A 15,753-nucleotide genomic window follows, 5' to 3' on the forward strand; every position below is an offset into this window, starting at 1 on the left:
TAGGGTTAGGGTTAGGTATAGGTTAAGGCTGCCGGTCAGGCTTAGATTTTGGCTTCCAGAGCCAGCCTCTTGTGTGGGCCACTCTTCAGCAGGGCGTCAGGAGCCCCGTCGTGCAAATCCAATTGAGCTTTGGAAATGACATGGTGATTTTCCACATTCCCTCAGATTGATCATGCACGCTACTGGGACCCATGTACATGGTGTTTTCAGAGTTAGGAATGGGTCCTCATCAGGAGACAGCCTTAGCTTCAGTGAGGGTTCGGTCCAGAGACGTCACCAGGGATGAAATGACTCCAGTCTCATGATTTCCCTCGAGGGCTGAAGTGAGGGCCCATGAAGGGTGCAGGTCAAGTGTAGGTAAGGGATAGAGTTAGGGTTAGGGTGAGGGTTAGTTAGGGTTAGGGTTACAGTTAGGGTTAGGTTTAGGTTCAAGGAGGCTCCAGGCTCTGAACCCAGAGCAGTGCAGTTGTCTCCCTGAAGGGCTGAGTGGACTGCACAAGGGAGGGTGCCTGTCAGGATTAGTCCTTGTGTTCCAAAGCCGAACAAATGTATGTGCCACTTTTTGGGTAGGGTCAGGAATCCTCTCCTGCAGCTGCAGTCACGCTTGGGAAATGACATGATGTTCCACGTTCCATGCCGAGTATTTCTACACTGATTCTAGAACCCGTGTGTTTGTTTTTGTCAGACTTTGGAATTGGGTCCCCATGGGGAGAGAGCCTTAGCTAGGGTTAGGGTTTGGTCCAGGGACATCGCCAGGGCCGAAGCGACATCAGTTTCGTGATCTCTCTTGAGGGCTGAAGTGAGGGCATATGGGAGGGTACGGATCAAGTGTAGGGTTAGGGTTTGAGACAGGGTTAGGGTTAGGGTGAGGGTTATGGTTAGGGTTACAGTTAGGGTTAGGGTTGGGTCCCAGGAGGCTCCAGCTGCTGAACCCAGGGCAGTGCAGTTGTCTCCCCGACGGGCTGAGTGGAGTACACATGGGAAGGTCCCGGTCAGGATTAGTCTTTGGGTTCCAAGGCCACACAAATATATGGGCCACTGGTCGGGTTGGCAACAGGAATCCTCTTGGGCAGCTTCTGCCGGGCCTTGGAAATGACATGTTGATGTTCCAGGTTCTGTGCCAAGTGATCCTGCACCGCTCTTGGACCCCATGTGCATGGTATTGTCAGATTTTGGTTGGGTCCCCATGAGGTGAGAGCCTTAGCTAGGTTAGGGTTTGGTCCAGGAATGCCGCCAGGGCCGAAGCTACTCTAGGCTGGTGATCTCCCTGGAGGGCTGAAATGAGGGCCCATGGGATGGTGCAGGTCAAGCATAGGTTTAGGTTTGGAGATAGGGTTAGGTTTCGGTTGAGGGTTATGGTTAGGGTTTCAGTTATATTTAGGGTTAGGTCCCAGGAGGCTCCAGGGACTGAACCTACAACAGTGCAGTTGTTGACCAAAAGGGCTGAGTGGAGTGCATAAGGGAGGGTGCCTGTCCGGATTAGTTTTTGGGTTCCAGGCCAGACAAATGTATGGGCAACCCTCCAAGGCAGGATGTGGGATCCCCCAGGGCAGTACTAGACCTGCAAGGTAGAATTCCGGACCCCCCAAAAAGGTCTCAGACCCCCAAGGCAAGATGTGGGAAACCTGGAGGAGCACTTGGACCCCCCAAGGCAGTATGTAGGACCCCCCAAGGGGTGCCTTCACACCCCTAAGCAGGGTGTGGGAACCCTGGGGGAGCACTCTGAGCCTCAAGTCTGATGTGTGCCCCCCGCGGCCTCACTCGGACCCCAAGGCAGGATGTGGAGACCCCCCCCCCCGGGGCAGCACTCGGACCCCCAATGCAGGATGTGGGACCGCTGAGGGAGCACTCCTATCTCCAAGGCTGGATGTGGGACCCCCGAGGGAGCTCCTCTAACCCCAAGGCTGGATGTGTACCCCCGCGGCCTCACTCGGACCCCCGCGGCAGGATTTGGAGGCACCCCCACCCCCGGGGCAGCCTCGTACCTCCTGGCAGTATGTGGGACCTCTGGGGGAGCAGTCAGGCCTCCAGGACCAAACCACCGGTCCCGCTCAGAAGCCGGATAGGGACAGGTGTGGGGAAGCGCCCGCCCAGGGTCGGATGCCCGCGCCTGCCCCGCTGGTGGCACTACCGATGCGGGCATACACCCCGAGCAGGATCCGCGGAAGCGAAGCTAATCCCCGGCGGCGGCGTAGTTCCAAATTTTGCCTGCCCAGGACCACTCGCGTCAATCAAGCGGCGACGAGCATGTTAAGTCCGGCGGCCAATGGGGAGTTCGCATGGGAACACGCCCCACCCCAAGCCCCGCCCCATAGCGTTCCGGTGAGCGCGGGAAGTAGGCCCTGCGGGCCGCCATCCGCCCGGGGGCCCGGCTGTCTCGCGTGGTTCTTTGCCACCGGGCTCCGAGACCCGCGCCGCCGCTGCTGTTCTGCCCTGAGCGCGCGCTCGCCACCTTCGGGCCCGGGGGCCTCAAGGGGCGAGGGGGCGGAGGACGGGGCCCACCGGCTGATGGCCCGAGAAGCCGAACGGGAGAGGTGGAGGAACCAGAAGATGCCGAGGACGAGGAAGAAGAGGAGGAGGAGCTGCTGAGGAGGGACCCTTTGCTGCCGGTGGGGACCCAGTGTGTGTGCCTGGTTCACCCTGAGGTCAAGTGGGGACCCGGGAAGCCGCAGCGGACCCGAGGTGCGCAGGAACTGCGCCGCGGGCGGAGCCGGGGACTCAGAGGCGGGGCTTCCAGGGGGCGGAGACTCGGGAGAATCGGGCTGGAGCTCAGTGGGGGTTCGGGGCTTGGGGGGCGTGGTTGTAGGCGCTTGAACTCCGGAGTGGAGGCTGGGGGCGGGGCTTTCAGGGCTGGCGCTGGGGGCGGAGATTGGGATGGGCGGGGCTTCCAAGTCCAGAGCTCCGGGGTGGCGCTCTGGGGGCGGAGAGTGGGAGGGGCGGGGCATCGGGGGCGGAGACTCGGAGGGCTTGGGCTGAGGGGGCGGGGCGCCAAGCGCAGCACTGAAATGCCAGCACCCATCCCCCTTAAACCTGCTGGAGGCAGCACCAGCTCCCCGCTGCCTGGCCCTATCCCCTCTCAGCCTGCTTCCTGGTTAAGCCCTCCTCTCCCCTGCATTGTGTGTTGTGTCCTACCCGTTCTTTTGTAAAGAATCTAACAAAAGTCTAGAGCCAGTGTGCCCCGTCTGTGTGTGTTTGTGAGTGTGTGTGTGTGAGACGGATCCTTAAGTACCTTACTGTGCAGCATTTTCGTTTATGTAACCACTGAATACGAAAGATTGCGCAAGAAGACGGTTATAGTACATGCACTTTATACCCGGAACCGCAAACCCTTGTCTGCCTGCCCTCTCCAGGGCAGCTGCCTGGGACCACCACCGTTCCCCCCAGTAGCTAACAGCCAGTGCTGTGCCTGTGCTGATGGAGGCTCGGGGCACAGCATGCACTCACGGCAGAGAGCTACCTCCTGGGCCCACGTGCTTCGGGTGGGCGAAAACGTGGTTCGAGGGTCTCAGCAGGGCGATCCTGAATGGCTTGGGAAGACCAGACCCCACAGTGGAAAGGGGCAGGCACAGAGATGTGAGGACAGTCTCCAGAGAGGGGTCCTCCAGGGAGCACGGCCTGTGACCCCCGGCAGGCTGGCTGGGTGGCTTTGGGGAGGTGGGGGCACTTACAGTGGAGTCCCTGGGTGTCTAACACACACTGATGTGGGCTGTAAGTGCTGGGGTTGTCACGAGTACTCTGCATTGAGCAGGAGGGTGACCTGATACAGTGGGTTCTTTTAATTCCCCTCTTCCCCTTAGACCTTTATTAACATGTCATTCGTGGGGCGCCTGGGTGGCGCAGTCGGTTAAGCGTCCGACTTCAGCCAGGTCACGATCTCGCGGTCCGTGAGTTCGAGCCCCGCGTCAGGCTCTGGGCTGATGGCTCAGAGCCTGGAGCCTGTTTCTGATTCTGTGTCTCCCTCTCTCTCTGCCCCTCCCCCGTTCATGCTCTGTCTCTCTCTGTCCCAAAAATAAATAAACGTTGAAAAAAAAAAAATTAACATGTCATTCGTACAATTAGCCGTCTGCTGGGCACAGTTCAGTAGCATTTAGCACATTGCAGCCAGCCCCTCTGTGTGGTTCATATCACCACAGGAGGCCCTGTCCCCTTAATACCAGCCACTTTGCATCGCATCCCCATCCCGTCCCTCACAGCCACGAATCTGCTCTCTGTTCCTGTGAACTTTCCTGTTCAAGAACATTCCATCTCAGTGCTATGTTCCTTGTTTTCTCTTTTAAATCCTTTTAGAGTAGTGTTAGTTGCACAGGAAACTTGAGAAGACAGTACGGAGGGTTCCCCGTACCTCCTGTCCCACCTGGTTAGCCTCGTGTGTTACCAGCATCCACACCAGAGCAGGACACGTATTACGATCCAGGAACCTACGTGAACATGGAATCACCCAGAGTCCATGGTTTACAGTACGATTCACTCTCAGTGTTTCACGCTCTGTGGGTCTAGACAATGTACAATGTTACGGGTCCATCATTACAGGATTCTGCAGAGGGTTTCACTGCCCCTCCTGTTCATGCTTCACCCCACCCCCTTCCTGGCAACTGCAGATATTTTTACTATGTGCCTCGTTCTGCCTTTTCCAGAACATCATAGGGTTAGAACCATCCACTACGCAGCCTTTTCAGACCGGCTCCTGTCGCTCAATCACATGCATCTAAGGCTCCTGCGTGAGTTTCTGTGGCCGTACAGCTCATTTGTTTCTGGTGGTGCTAAGACCCTATTGTCTGGATGGCCCCCAGTGTATTTATTCATCCACCTGCGGAGGGACATCAAGGTTGCTTCCAAGCTGCTGTAAACATCCACGTGCAGCTTTGTGTGGACCTAAGTTTCTGTTCACTTGTGTAAATACCAGGGAGCATTCTGCTGGACCCTCTGGTAAGAGCACATTTGGTTTTATAAGAAAGCACCAAACTGCTTTGCCAGCGGCTGCACCACTTTGGGTTCCCATCGGCGACGAAGGAGGGTTCTTGCTGCACCCGTGTCACCAGTGTCAGGTGTTGTCCGCGTTCTGCGTCTGGGCCAGCCTCACAGGTGTGCGTGGCTCTCGAGGTAACGTGCATTCATTTCCCCAACCACATATGGTACAGAGCGTCTCTCCCCAGCTTCTGTGGTCAAGTGTGTGTTAGGTCTTCAGCCCAGCTTTTGTTTTTTTATATTTTTGTTATAAATTTTTTTAAAGTTTATTTCTCAGAGAGCGGGAGCGGGAGAGGTGAAGAGAGAGGGGGCAGAGGGCCCCAAGCCAACTCCCACTGACAGCCCCGCGCAGAGCTCGATCTCACAAACCATAAGATTGTGACCTGAGCCAAAGTCAGACCCTCAACCGACCGAGCCACTGAGGCGTCCTGTTTGACCCAGCTTTTGATCAAGTTTTTTTTTTTTTATTTTTTTTTTAAACGTTTATTCATCTTTGAGAGACAGAGACAGAGCATGAGCAGGGAAGGGGCAGAGAGAGAGAGACACAGAATCCAAAGCAGGCTCCAGGCTCTGAGCTCTCAGCACAGAGCCCGATGCGGGACTCGAACTCACAAGCCGCGAGATCATGCCCTGAGCCGAAGTTGGACACTCGACCCACTGAGCCACCCAGGGGCCCCTTAAAATACATTTTTTAATGTTTATTCACTTTTTGAGAGACAGAGACAGAGTGCCAGCAGGGCAAGGACAGAAGGAGAGAGACACACAGAATCCGAAGCAGGCTCCGGGCTCCGAGCTGTCAGCACAGAGCCCGACGTGGGGCTCGAAGTCACGAACCGCGAGATCATGACCTGAGCCAAGGTCAGACGCTCGACCAACTGAGCCCTCAGGCGCCCCTCAAGTTCTTCTTTTATTGCTAAGTTTTAAGAGTTCTTCTGGATAATAGCCCTTTCACAGATGTTTTTTACAAATATTTTCTTCTAGTTTGTGGCTTGACTTTTCAGTTTCTCTACGTCATTCACAGTCGGAATTTCTTCATCACGACTCTTGTCCTGTCTTCAAGCTTAGAGATTCATTCCTTGGCCTTGCCCGGCCCACTCATAAGCCTATTAGCGGATTCTTCCTTTTCCTTGGAGTGTTTGTGACAGCCAGCATTTCTGTTTGGCTCTTTCTTCAAATTTCCATCTGTCTGCTTACGTTGCCCATCTGTCCTTGCTTGCCGGCTCCTTTATCTGTCAGAGCCCTTAGCATATGAATCATAGTTGTTGTAAGTTCCTGGTCCGATAATTCCAGCATTCCTGCCATATTCCACTGGCTCTGACGCTGCTCTGTGTCTTTACATCACGTTTGTCACCTGTCAGTACACCCTGTAATTTTCTCCTAATGGCCGGATGTGATAGATGGGGTACAAGGAAGTGGTGTCAACTGGTCTTCAGTGGTGTGGTGCCGAGGTGTGAGGCAGGGGAGGGGAGGTGTGGGGCGGGGGTGGGGAGCTGTGGTGCAGGGGTAGGGAGTTGTGGTGCAGGGGTGGGGAGGTGAGGGGTGGGGGAAGCCTCCGTAGTCCTGCGAGCAGGGCCCAGTTGTGAGTGAGCCCGTGCATGTGAACTGTGAATACACAAGTGTCCTGAGGTTTCATCCCCACCTGGTGGATCCCCGAGCATTAGCGTTGGGGGTCCCACGTGGCACTTCGACCAGACCCCCAGGCCGGTGGCTGTGGGAGTGGCCACAGGAGCAGGACCGCCAGGGGGGTTGTGGGAAGCTGCACGGTGATCCATGGTTGAGTGGGGACGTGGCCCCCCACGGAGGTCAGGAAAGACCGCGTCTGTGGGGGTTGCCGATGCCCCACGTGTGACGGTTAAGGAGGGAAGTCAGGGGACCCCACCCAGAGGGGCGAGGTGAGGAGGACCAGCGGGGTCCCTCAGGGGAACCTGAGGACTCTGTGCTCCAAGGCGGCCGCCGGGAGAGGGCGGACCGCACTGGGGCACAGCGGGCGCTTAGGACAAGTGTCACAGGGGTGGGACCCAGCACGCTGGCCTCCGTGTCACAGAGCCCCGAGCCCCCCTCGGCCCTGTCGGCAGCAGCCAGGACTCCAAGCCCCAGGACCCACCGGCACCAGCGCCCCACTCCCTGCCTAAGCGGGGGCTCACAGCCCACCCTGCAGGCGATGAATGTAGCCAGTTCCTGGGCTCCGTCCCGAGACCCGCTGTCCGCTGGGTCACGACAGACCGCGGGGGCCTCACCGAGCCCACGTCCCGTTATCTGCCCAGCCCCCGGCGTCCAGCGTGAGCGGGGGCCGCAACGGTCTGGGGCTGGAGGCACACAGCCGTGTTTCGGACCAGGCGCCTGCCTGGGTGCTGCGTCCGGACCTCTGTGCCGCCGTGCGGGCAGCCATCCGAGCTGGGGAGCACGGGGCCCCGGGGCTGACCTCGCAGGGGTGTGTCCCTCACCCTGGCCCCGTGTCTCCCCGAAGCTGACCGGCAGGTGGTGGAGGCGGAATCTCTGGTCCACACGCTGGACGGCTGGTCGGTGGTGGAAAGGATGGTGGTGCCCGCCAGAACAGCCGACGGGAAGGTCGCGTTCGGCAGAGGGACCCTGCGGCACCTGACAGGTGGGCCCTGCTCCTTGGCTCTCTTCCTCCTGGAGCAGGAACGGTGGGGCTCGCCGTCTGGGCCGAGTAGAGGCGTCCTCACGGGAACTTGGACCAGACGTCAAAAATGCCTCCGTGCCCCAATCGCAATCTGAACTGTGCCCGATGGGGCCGTCGGGGCAATTTAGAGTCCGGTGGAAACCGGCCCCGGGACCCCAGCCCGGCCCTCCCCGCAGACAGGGTGCTGTGTGTGAACCCTGCCTTCCAGGGACCCCCGGGGGTGTCACACTTCAGAGCGGCGAGCCCTGCGGATACGCTGAGGGGGTGCTCACCGCCCGGCTCTGTCACCACAGGTCATGGAGCCATTCAGACCCCGTGGGGTCGTGTCACCTGAGTGTGCAAGACCCCCGACCCCCGAAGGGACCCCGGTCCTCCCCTCCCCTGCCTCACACACCCGACTTCCCAAATACGCACTCAGGGAGTCGAGGGGTACCCGGTGACCACAGCCAGCCTGAGCCCAGGGTCGGCCCCACGACAGACCCCATGGAGCCCTGACGTCCGACCGAACCTTCTCTTTTCCTCAGAGAAAATCAGAGCGTTGCCAGAAATCACCGCGGTCTTTCTGAATGTGGAGAGGATGGCCCCGCCCACCAAGGTACGCGGGAGTCTCAGGGCGCTTCCCACGCTCCGGGCTGAGGGAATCGGGTCGGACGGAGGAGGCCCTGGGATTGCCGACGCCGTCTCGGAGGCCCCCTTCACCCGAGACACCGCTGCAGATGCCCTCACTCCCTCCCTCCGTTTCCAGAAAGAACTGGAGGCCGCCTGGGGCGTGCAGGTGTTTGACCGATTCACCGTTGTTCTTTCCATTTTCCGCTGCAACGCCCGGACGAAGGAGGCCCGGCTGCAGGTGGCGCTGGCTGAGCTCCCCCTTCTCAGGTTCGGGGCACACCCCAGCTCTCGCGGCTCGCGTAGTCGCGTGTCCGACCCGTTGCCTGGGGTGCGGTGAAGACGGAAGGCAGGGCTGGCCGTGCCCTCCCGGACGAGGCCTGTCAGGCTCCTGTCCAAGCAGCGTGCCTACCCGGACAGGTCACCCCGCTGTGGGGCCCCCCCCCTTCCGTGACGGTGAAGATCCAGGCAGGAGGAAAGACCCCCTGCCTCGCTCTCTCCACCCAGAGTTCTCATCTCACCCTCGCGTCTGTGTGCTGTCACCTGGTGCGCTCCCCCTAGATGGGCACGGACGTGTCACCCCGTCTACTGAGACGCCCCCTTTCCACGGCAGGTCCCACCTGAGTAGCAGCACCGCCTGCCTGGATGGGCGGGGAGGAGGCTCACGCTACATCATGGGGTCAGGTAATGTAAGGTCTTGTCACCGCGTGCTCAGAAGGGGGTATGCCACGGCAGCCACCCTTAGGAAGGGGACAGCAGCGCTGAAAGATCCCAGTGGGGCTGCATGTGACCTTGTGCATGGTCCCGTTCACACAAACTAGGATATCTACGTGGTCTGCTGGGGTGGCTGCAATGAAGGACCACAAGCCAGAGCCTTAAAACCTCAGGAATCTACTCTGTCAGCTCTGGAGACCAGAAGTCTGAGATCTGGGGGGTGGGGTGGGGGCAGGGCCGCTGAGATCGGGTCGGGGGGGGGGGGGGCAGGGCCACTGAGATCCAAGTGGGCAGGGCTGTGTTCCCTCCAGAGGCTCCAGGGGAGGGTCCTTCCTGCCTCTTGCAGCTTCTGGGGCTCCAGGCGTCCCTGGGCGCGTGGCTGCGTCCCTCCCACATGGGTCTTCACGTCTTCACACGGCTTCTCCTCTGTCTTCTCTTATGTTATGCAGACATTTGTCTTTGGATTTAGGGCCACGCTGATCCAGGATGACCCCCTCAGATCCCTGTCCAGTTATATGCGCCCAGACCATATTCCGAAATGAGTTCCCGTTCACAGGTCCCAGGGGTCAGGATGTAGATGTGTCTTTGGGGCACCGCTCAGGTGGCTCTGGATATCATGGGGGCTGTCCTTCTGAGGCTCTCCCTTACTCCCAAATAAAGGGGAGCCCAGGTGACCTCAGAGGGCAGAAGTCCGGAGGCGAGGCCACCCTCCACTGGGTGAAGCCATCTGTCAGACAGGAAGGTGCCCAGGGCAGTGTGGAAGAGCAGGCCGGCGGGGGGGGGGGAGGGTCCCAGCGGCAGAATGCCTGTCCACAACGCACACGGGGACCCGCGTGGCTCACCCTGCTCTTACGTCTCTGCGAGTGTGCTCACCGACTCGCCGTGTTGGGTGTTTGCAGGAGAATCGCTCGTGCAGGTGCAACGGCGCCTGCTGAAGGACAAGGAGCTGAAGATTCGGAAGGCCCTGGACAGACTTCGGGAGAAAAGGCGTCTCCTGGGAAGGCAGCGCAGACGGCGGGAGTTTCCTGTGGTCTCCATGGTGGGATACACAAACTGCGGTGAGAGAAGTTCTGGGGGCTTCTGGGGGGTCCACCGTCCCCCCACCACCCTGCTAGTGCATTTGGGGAGAAACCGCTCACAAATGCAACAAGGCCCTGGGATTCAGAGGGCCGATGGATGATGAGAACAGGTGGAAAGCATGGCTCATGTCCCCGGGGCATTTGCAGGGCCCACGGTGGGTGCCCCATCAGGTCACTAGCGTGGTCATCGAGTGCTGGACAGCGGACTGCACTCCCCTCTCTTACAGGTGTGTTGAGACTCAGAGAGACAGAAGGGTGACGGTGTTAAGACCATTCATGGTGGGCAGGCCCCTAGAAGGATAAAAGTGGTTCAGACTGTGCGCAGTAGGACCTCACCACAGGGCTCGTGGTTTAGCTTAACGTGTGCGCTCAGCGCGATCGTCTGCAGGACACGCAACCTCGGGTCTCCTTCGTCCCGAAGCCCTGAGCTCACGGCTGTGCTCGGTAAAGGGAGACAACGGCAGGTGCGACTTCCTCACCGTCGGGGTCCGGTCCGCCAGCGGGTGCCGGGCTGCACGAGGTCCACTCCCCTGCCAGCGTGAGGTCCCCACCAGCCTCACGCCACCAGCTCCCTGTCCTCAAGGAGGGAGGGAACTTCCCACAAAACCTGGAACAGAAAGTGCGGGGGCACCGCAGCTGCAGAGAATCCCTCTTGGGTAGATACAGGCTCTCACCCTGTGGGAAACGGCGAGTGCGCCCGCACGGCGGCGTCAGCACCGAGCTTCTGGAGCTCCGCCGAGGCTACCGAACTCAGTACTACTAGGTTATGCCCACGGCCCATGGCTCACCAGCACAGAGGAGTCTGTGCCCCGGGACCTGTGTGGTGAGGGCACCTGTGTGTCCAGGTGGGGCCGCCCTACCGGGTCATCTCCTCATTCACCTGTGGGGCGGGCTGAAGCCAGTGGCCACCAGTAATGTCCATGAGCTGGCGTGGTGCTGGCGTGGCCCTGAACACAGGTGTCAGGCACACACACGGGCGCATTCTTGCAGGAAGGCTGAGTGGAGGGGACGTCCTCTGGGGCCATTGCAGACACATACAGCTCCTACCTGTCTACACCGCCACACTCCATTAACGCTGTCACCCCCGTCTACCCCCCCCCCACATACACACACCGATTTCACCACCACCCCATCTACACAGATGTCCAGTCCAACTTATACAACTCCAACTCCGCCAACACCCCCGTCTACACAGATGCCCAGCCTACCTCACAGTGTACCTGCCCCACTCCATCATCACTCCATCTACACAGATGCCCAGTCCACGTTATACACATACCCCAACTCCACCAACACCCCTGTCTATACAGACGCCCAGCCTACTTCATACACAGTGTACCTGACCCACTCCATCATCACTCCGTCTACACTGACATCTGGTCCGCCTTATACACATACCCTAACTCCACCAACACCCCCGTCTACACAGAGGCCCAGCCTACCTCACACATAGTGTACCTGCCCCACTCCATCATCACTCTGTCTACACAGACGCCCAGCCTACCTCACACACAGTGTACCCACCCCACTCCATCATCACTCCGTCTACACAGACGTCCGGTGCACCTTATACACATACCTCAATTCTACCACCAGCACTCTGTCTACACAGACACCCAGCCCACCTCACAGACAACACACATGCCCCATAGGCACCACGGCCCCTGTCTACACCATCACCTTTCTGCCATGCAGATACCTACTGCATCTCAGACTTGCGGAGAACCTGCCTCGTCTATGTGGACGCCAATCACGTGTCACCCACACGTGTACAAATGTGACGACTGTGTCTATACTATCCTCATGTGCACGGGTGCCCTCACCCCCTCAGCCATCACCACCCTGTCCGCACCACCGCTGTCCTGCATACAGGCACTCGTACCCTGGGCCCTGGCCCTCTGGGCCGCAAGCGTGACGGAGAACAGCAGGTTCTTTGACCACACAGGGCGGAGACTAGGAGCTCAGAGACCTTACAACGCATGGCCGCCCCTCGGCCAGATGCACGTGGGTTCGACTGCTACCGAGGTGGGACACGTGTGAGGGGGCCTCACACAGTGCGTCCACTGTGACCCACCTTCCAGGAAAAACCACGCTGATCAAAGCCCTGACGGGTGATAACACCATCCGGCCCCAGGATCGGCTGTTTGCGACACTGGACGTCACAGCCCACGCGGGGTGGCTGCCCTCCCGCGTGGCCGTCATCTACATGGACACCGTCGGCTTCCTCTCCCAGCTGCCCCACGGCCTGATCGAGTCCTTCTCCGCCACCCTGGAAGATGTGGCTCATTCAGTGAGTGTGGGATGATCCCAGAGGCCAAATTACCTAAAACACCTGTGTAACCTGGGGCCCGGTCCCTTCACACGACACAGCCTTGGGGACCGGGTCCCCTCACACGTGACACAACATAGGGATCTGGTACCTTCACACACGACATAACCCTGGGTAGCAGGTCCCTTCATACATGACACAACTTGGGGGGCAGGATTCCCTCATGCACAATACAACGTGGGGGCGAAGTCCCTCAAGCATGACACAACTTGGGGCCAGATCCCCTCACATGTGACACAACCTTGGGACTGGGTGCCCTCACACACAACACAACGTGGGGGCTGGGACCCCTCACACGACACAACATGGGGGCCAGGTCCCCTCACACACGACACAACCCGGGGCCGGGTCTCTGGACACACACACCCTCAGGAAGGTGGCGCCTAAGCCACCCTGAGACTGAGCCCTGTCCGGTGACCCCTTTGAAGACTAATTCACAGAAGGAGGTGGAGCCGCTGTCCAGGCGACCAGGCGCCTGCCCCTCAGCCCTCAGGTCACCTGTGTGCACAGCTGTGGCCGCGGGGACTCAGGGCATGCTCTCTGTGGTCTTGCCCCCAAACCGCGAACCGTGGTGTAAACAGGAGAATGAACCAGGCCGACCTCAGCTACAGGGCGTCCCACAAAATGCCTGCACGGTGCTCAACGTGGTCAGGGCTCAGAGGGGCTAAGGACAGGTGACCGGCAATGTGACAAGTGTCCTGGGTGGTGTCCAGAATGGAAAGGGAGAGGCCAGTGACTCGGGACAGAGCCTGGAATGTCGTCACAAGTGCACCCCGGGGTTACCCCCAGCTTGTGACACACGCCATGACTAATGTTGGCTGTGGCAGCAAGGTGAGGGCCACGTGTCCACTCTGCCATATTTCCAGAAAATCTAGAACATTTCTGAAGTAAAACATATTTCTTTAATTTTAAGCGCATCTAAAACCTGGAAGTGAACATTCTGGAATGTGGGCGGTGCCTGTTCCCAGGGGCAGAATTACAGGCAGCTCTTTCTTCTTGCTGCATTTTCCAAATTCTTTTTCATTTGTCTTGGGAGAGAGGGAGAGAGAGGATCCCAAGCGGGCTCCACGCTGTCGGGCCCGAGCCCGAGGTGGGGCTTGAACCCACCAACCGTGAGGTCATGACCCCAGCCAAAACGGCTGCACCAGTCAGATGCCCGCGTTTTCCCAATTGTGCATCGGTCACCTACCTGTAAAGTTACTTAAACGTAGGAAGAGGCGTCCTTTAAAATTTGGAGTAACACAGACTCAGGCTTCCGCGGATGATGAACAAGGCACCCGGGGGGGGTCGGGGGCCTACCTGAGCCCACAGGTAGGTGCCTGCCGTCTTCGTGCGGGAGCCGCCCAGGGCCCCGCCCAGGGCCCCCCGATCACATGGAGGGCGGTGGCCTGGCCACGGCTGGACCCCTGATCAAAGGACACTGCATGGGCCCCGGCCAGCTCTGGTCTCAGGGAGCCCCCGCCCCCTTCCACCGCGACCAGGGCAGGGGACAGCGAGGGGGCCGGGCCGGCTCCCACTCCCACCCCACCGTGCGGTGCCCGTGAGAGCCCCCGGCCGGCGCGGATCCTCCTGTGTGACCCCCGGAACCCCGTCCCCAGCACGGGGCCCGTCTGCTCCCCAGGATCTGGTCGTGCACGTGAGAGACGTGAGCCGCCCCGAGACGGAGCTGCAGAAAGCCAGCGTCCCGGCCGCCCTGCGGGGCCTGCGCCTGTCCGCCTCGCTGCTGGACTCCGTGCTGGAAGTTCATAGCAAGGTCGACCTGGTGCCCGGGTGAGTGGACCCCAGCCTGCCCCCCTCCCCCCGGACCTCATTCCCGCAGGTACTGGTGACGCGGCCCGGTGATCTGTGACGTCCGCCGCCCCTCACCGACCCCGCCTCTCACCGCCCCCCGCCCCGCCCCGCCGGCTTTCCACGGAGCGCCCCCTGCTGGTCGCGGGAGGGAAAGGGGCGGTCCCCAGCGCCTTTGTCCCGGCTGCCTTCCCTCAGGTGCCTGAACTCAAGACAATCGCGATGCCATCGGAGGGGCGGCGTGTTCCGAACCCCTCACCCCCACAGGCCCCCTGTGTCACCGCAGCCGTGTTCCGGGGGTCGCATGTTCTGAACCCCTCATCCCCACAGCCCCCCCCCCCCCCCGTGTCACCGCAGCCTTATGGTTTTCTCCGTCCCTGTGTCCCTGTCCAGCGGGGGTCGCGCCCTCTCCTGGGACCGTCTGACACAGTCACAGTTCAGGCCCCGTGGGCGGGGGGGGGGGTGGTTCTTGGGGACCCCCGCTGGTGTTCCCCGGGCTGAGTGGGTCTGCCCGCCGCCCCGACGCAGGTACAGCCCGGCAGGATCCCAGGCCGTGGCCATGTCCGCCCTCTTGGGACACGGGCTCCCGGAGCTGAGAGCCCGGCTGGAGGACGCCGTCCTGAGAGCCACAGGGAGACAGGTCCTCACGCTCCGAGTCCGGCTGGCGGGGGCACAGCTGAGGTGCGTGGGGCAGGCCAAGCAGGTGCACGAAAGGCCGGGCAGGGCACCAGCACGCGGGGCAGGTGCGGGGTGTCTGACGCGCCTGCAGCGAATCTGGGTTAATGACTTGGCCTGCGGGGCACGCGGCCGTCCTTGAGCTGACAGGCACGCGGCTGGGCGGGGGAGTTGGTTGCCAGTAGGTCCCCCACCAGTGACAGCAAGGCGGTGTGCGGTTGGGGGACAAGGGCTCTGCGGGGACGGGACTCTTCGGGGACAGGGGACGGGGCTCCCGGGGTAGCGTTCTGTGGGACGGCGCTCTGCCTGGGACCAGTTCCTGGGAACATAGCCCTTTGGGGTCCTCGCCCGCCTCACAGACGTGTCCCTTGCTCACTTCCTCAGCTGGCTGCACCAGGAGGCGACGGTGCAGGACGTGGACGTGATCCCTGATGCAGGGGCGGCCAATGTCAGCGTCGTCATCAGCAGCTCTGCCTACAGCAAGTTCCGGAAGCTCTTCCTGGAGTCAGCCAACCAGTGAGGGAAGGGAGGCTGTGTGGCCTCAGCACCGCCTTGGGGCATCCTGCCCGCCCCCTCAGGTGCCTTGCTCCTGCTGGGCCCGAAAGGCTGGTGGCCGCCCCCTTGCGGCCAGAAGTCAGAGGTCAGGTCTCGGGTGACTCCGCGGGGACGAGCTTGTGACCTGAGCGTGGGTTGCCTTCCACGCTGTTCCAGCTACAGGAATATTAAAAGCTCTGCTCTTGCGTCTGTAAACCAGCCTTGCTGAGTCTTCCAAGGGCCGGCCGCCAGGCACACGGTCCTGCCAGTGTGGCGGGGGTGGGAGGAGCCACTTGGGGCTTCCCGGGCGCTGGTCCCCATAAACTCAGGGCTGCCAGACCTCCCTGTTCCCCACCGCAGTGTCCCGACAACGAGGACTGTCTCCCGACGACCCTGAGGCCTCCAAGGGCACACACAGG

The 15,753-nt window shown here is 60.4% G+C and overlaps 1 protein-coding gene across 1 annotated transcript; it reads left to right on the forward strand.

Annotated features, from left to right (window-relative positions):
• Positions 1–1,819: 1,819 nt before the first annotated feature.
• Positions 1,820–15,550, forward strand: LOC123594487 (putative GTP-binding protein 6). Its single transcript, XM_045471213.1, has 11 exons — positions 1,820–2,245; positions 2,340–2,682; positions 7,433–7,570; positions 8,134–8,204; positions 8,355–8,485; positions 8,829–8,899; positions 9,829–9,987; positions 12,090–12,298; positions 13,959–14,107; positions 14,654–14,806; positions 15,185–15,550. Exons 1-11 carry the CDS (start codon positions 1,820–1,822, stop codon positions 15,318–15,320), a joined length of 1,986 nt encoding a protein of 661 aa, XP_045327169.1. The 3' UTR covers positions 15,321–15,550.
• The last annotated feature ends 203 nt before the right edge of the window (positions 15,551–15,753 follow it).

Source organism: Leopardus geoffroyi, chromosome X (assembly GCF_018350155.1).
Source record: "Leopardus geoffroyi isolate Oge1 chromosome X, O.geoffroyi_Oge1_pat1.0, whole genome shotgun sequence".
NCBI classification, from domain to species: domain Eukaryota; kingdom Metazoa; phylum Chordata; class Mammalia; order Carnivora; family Felidae; genus Leopardus; species Leopardus geoffroyi.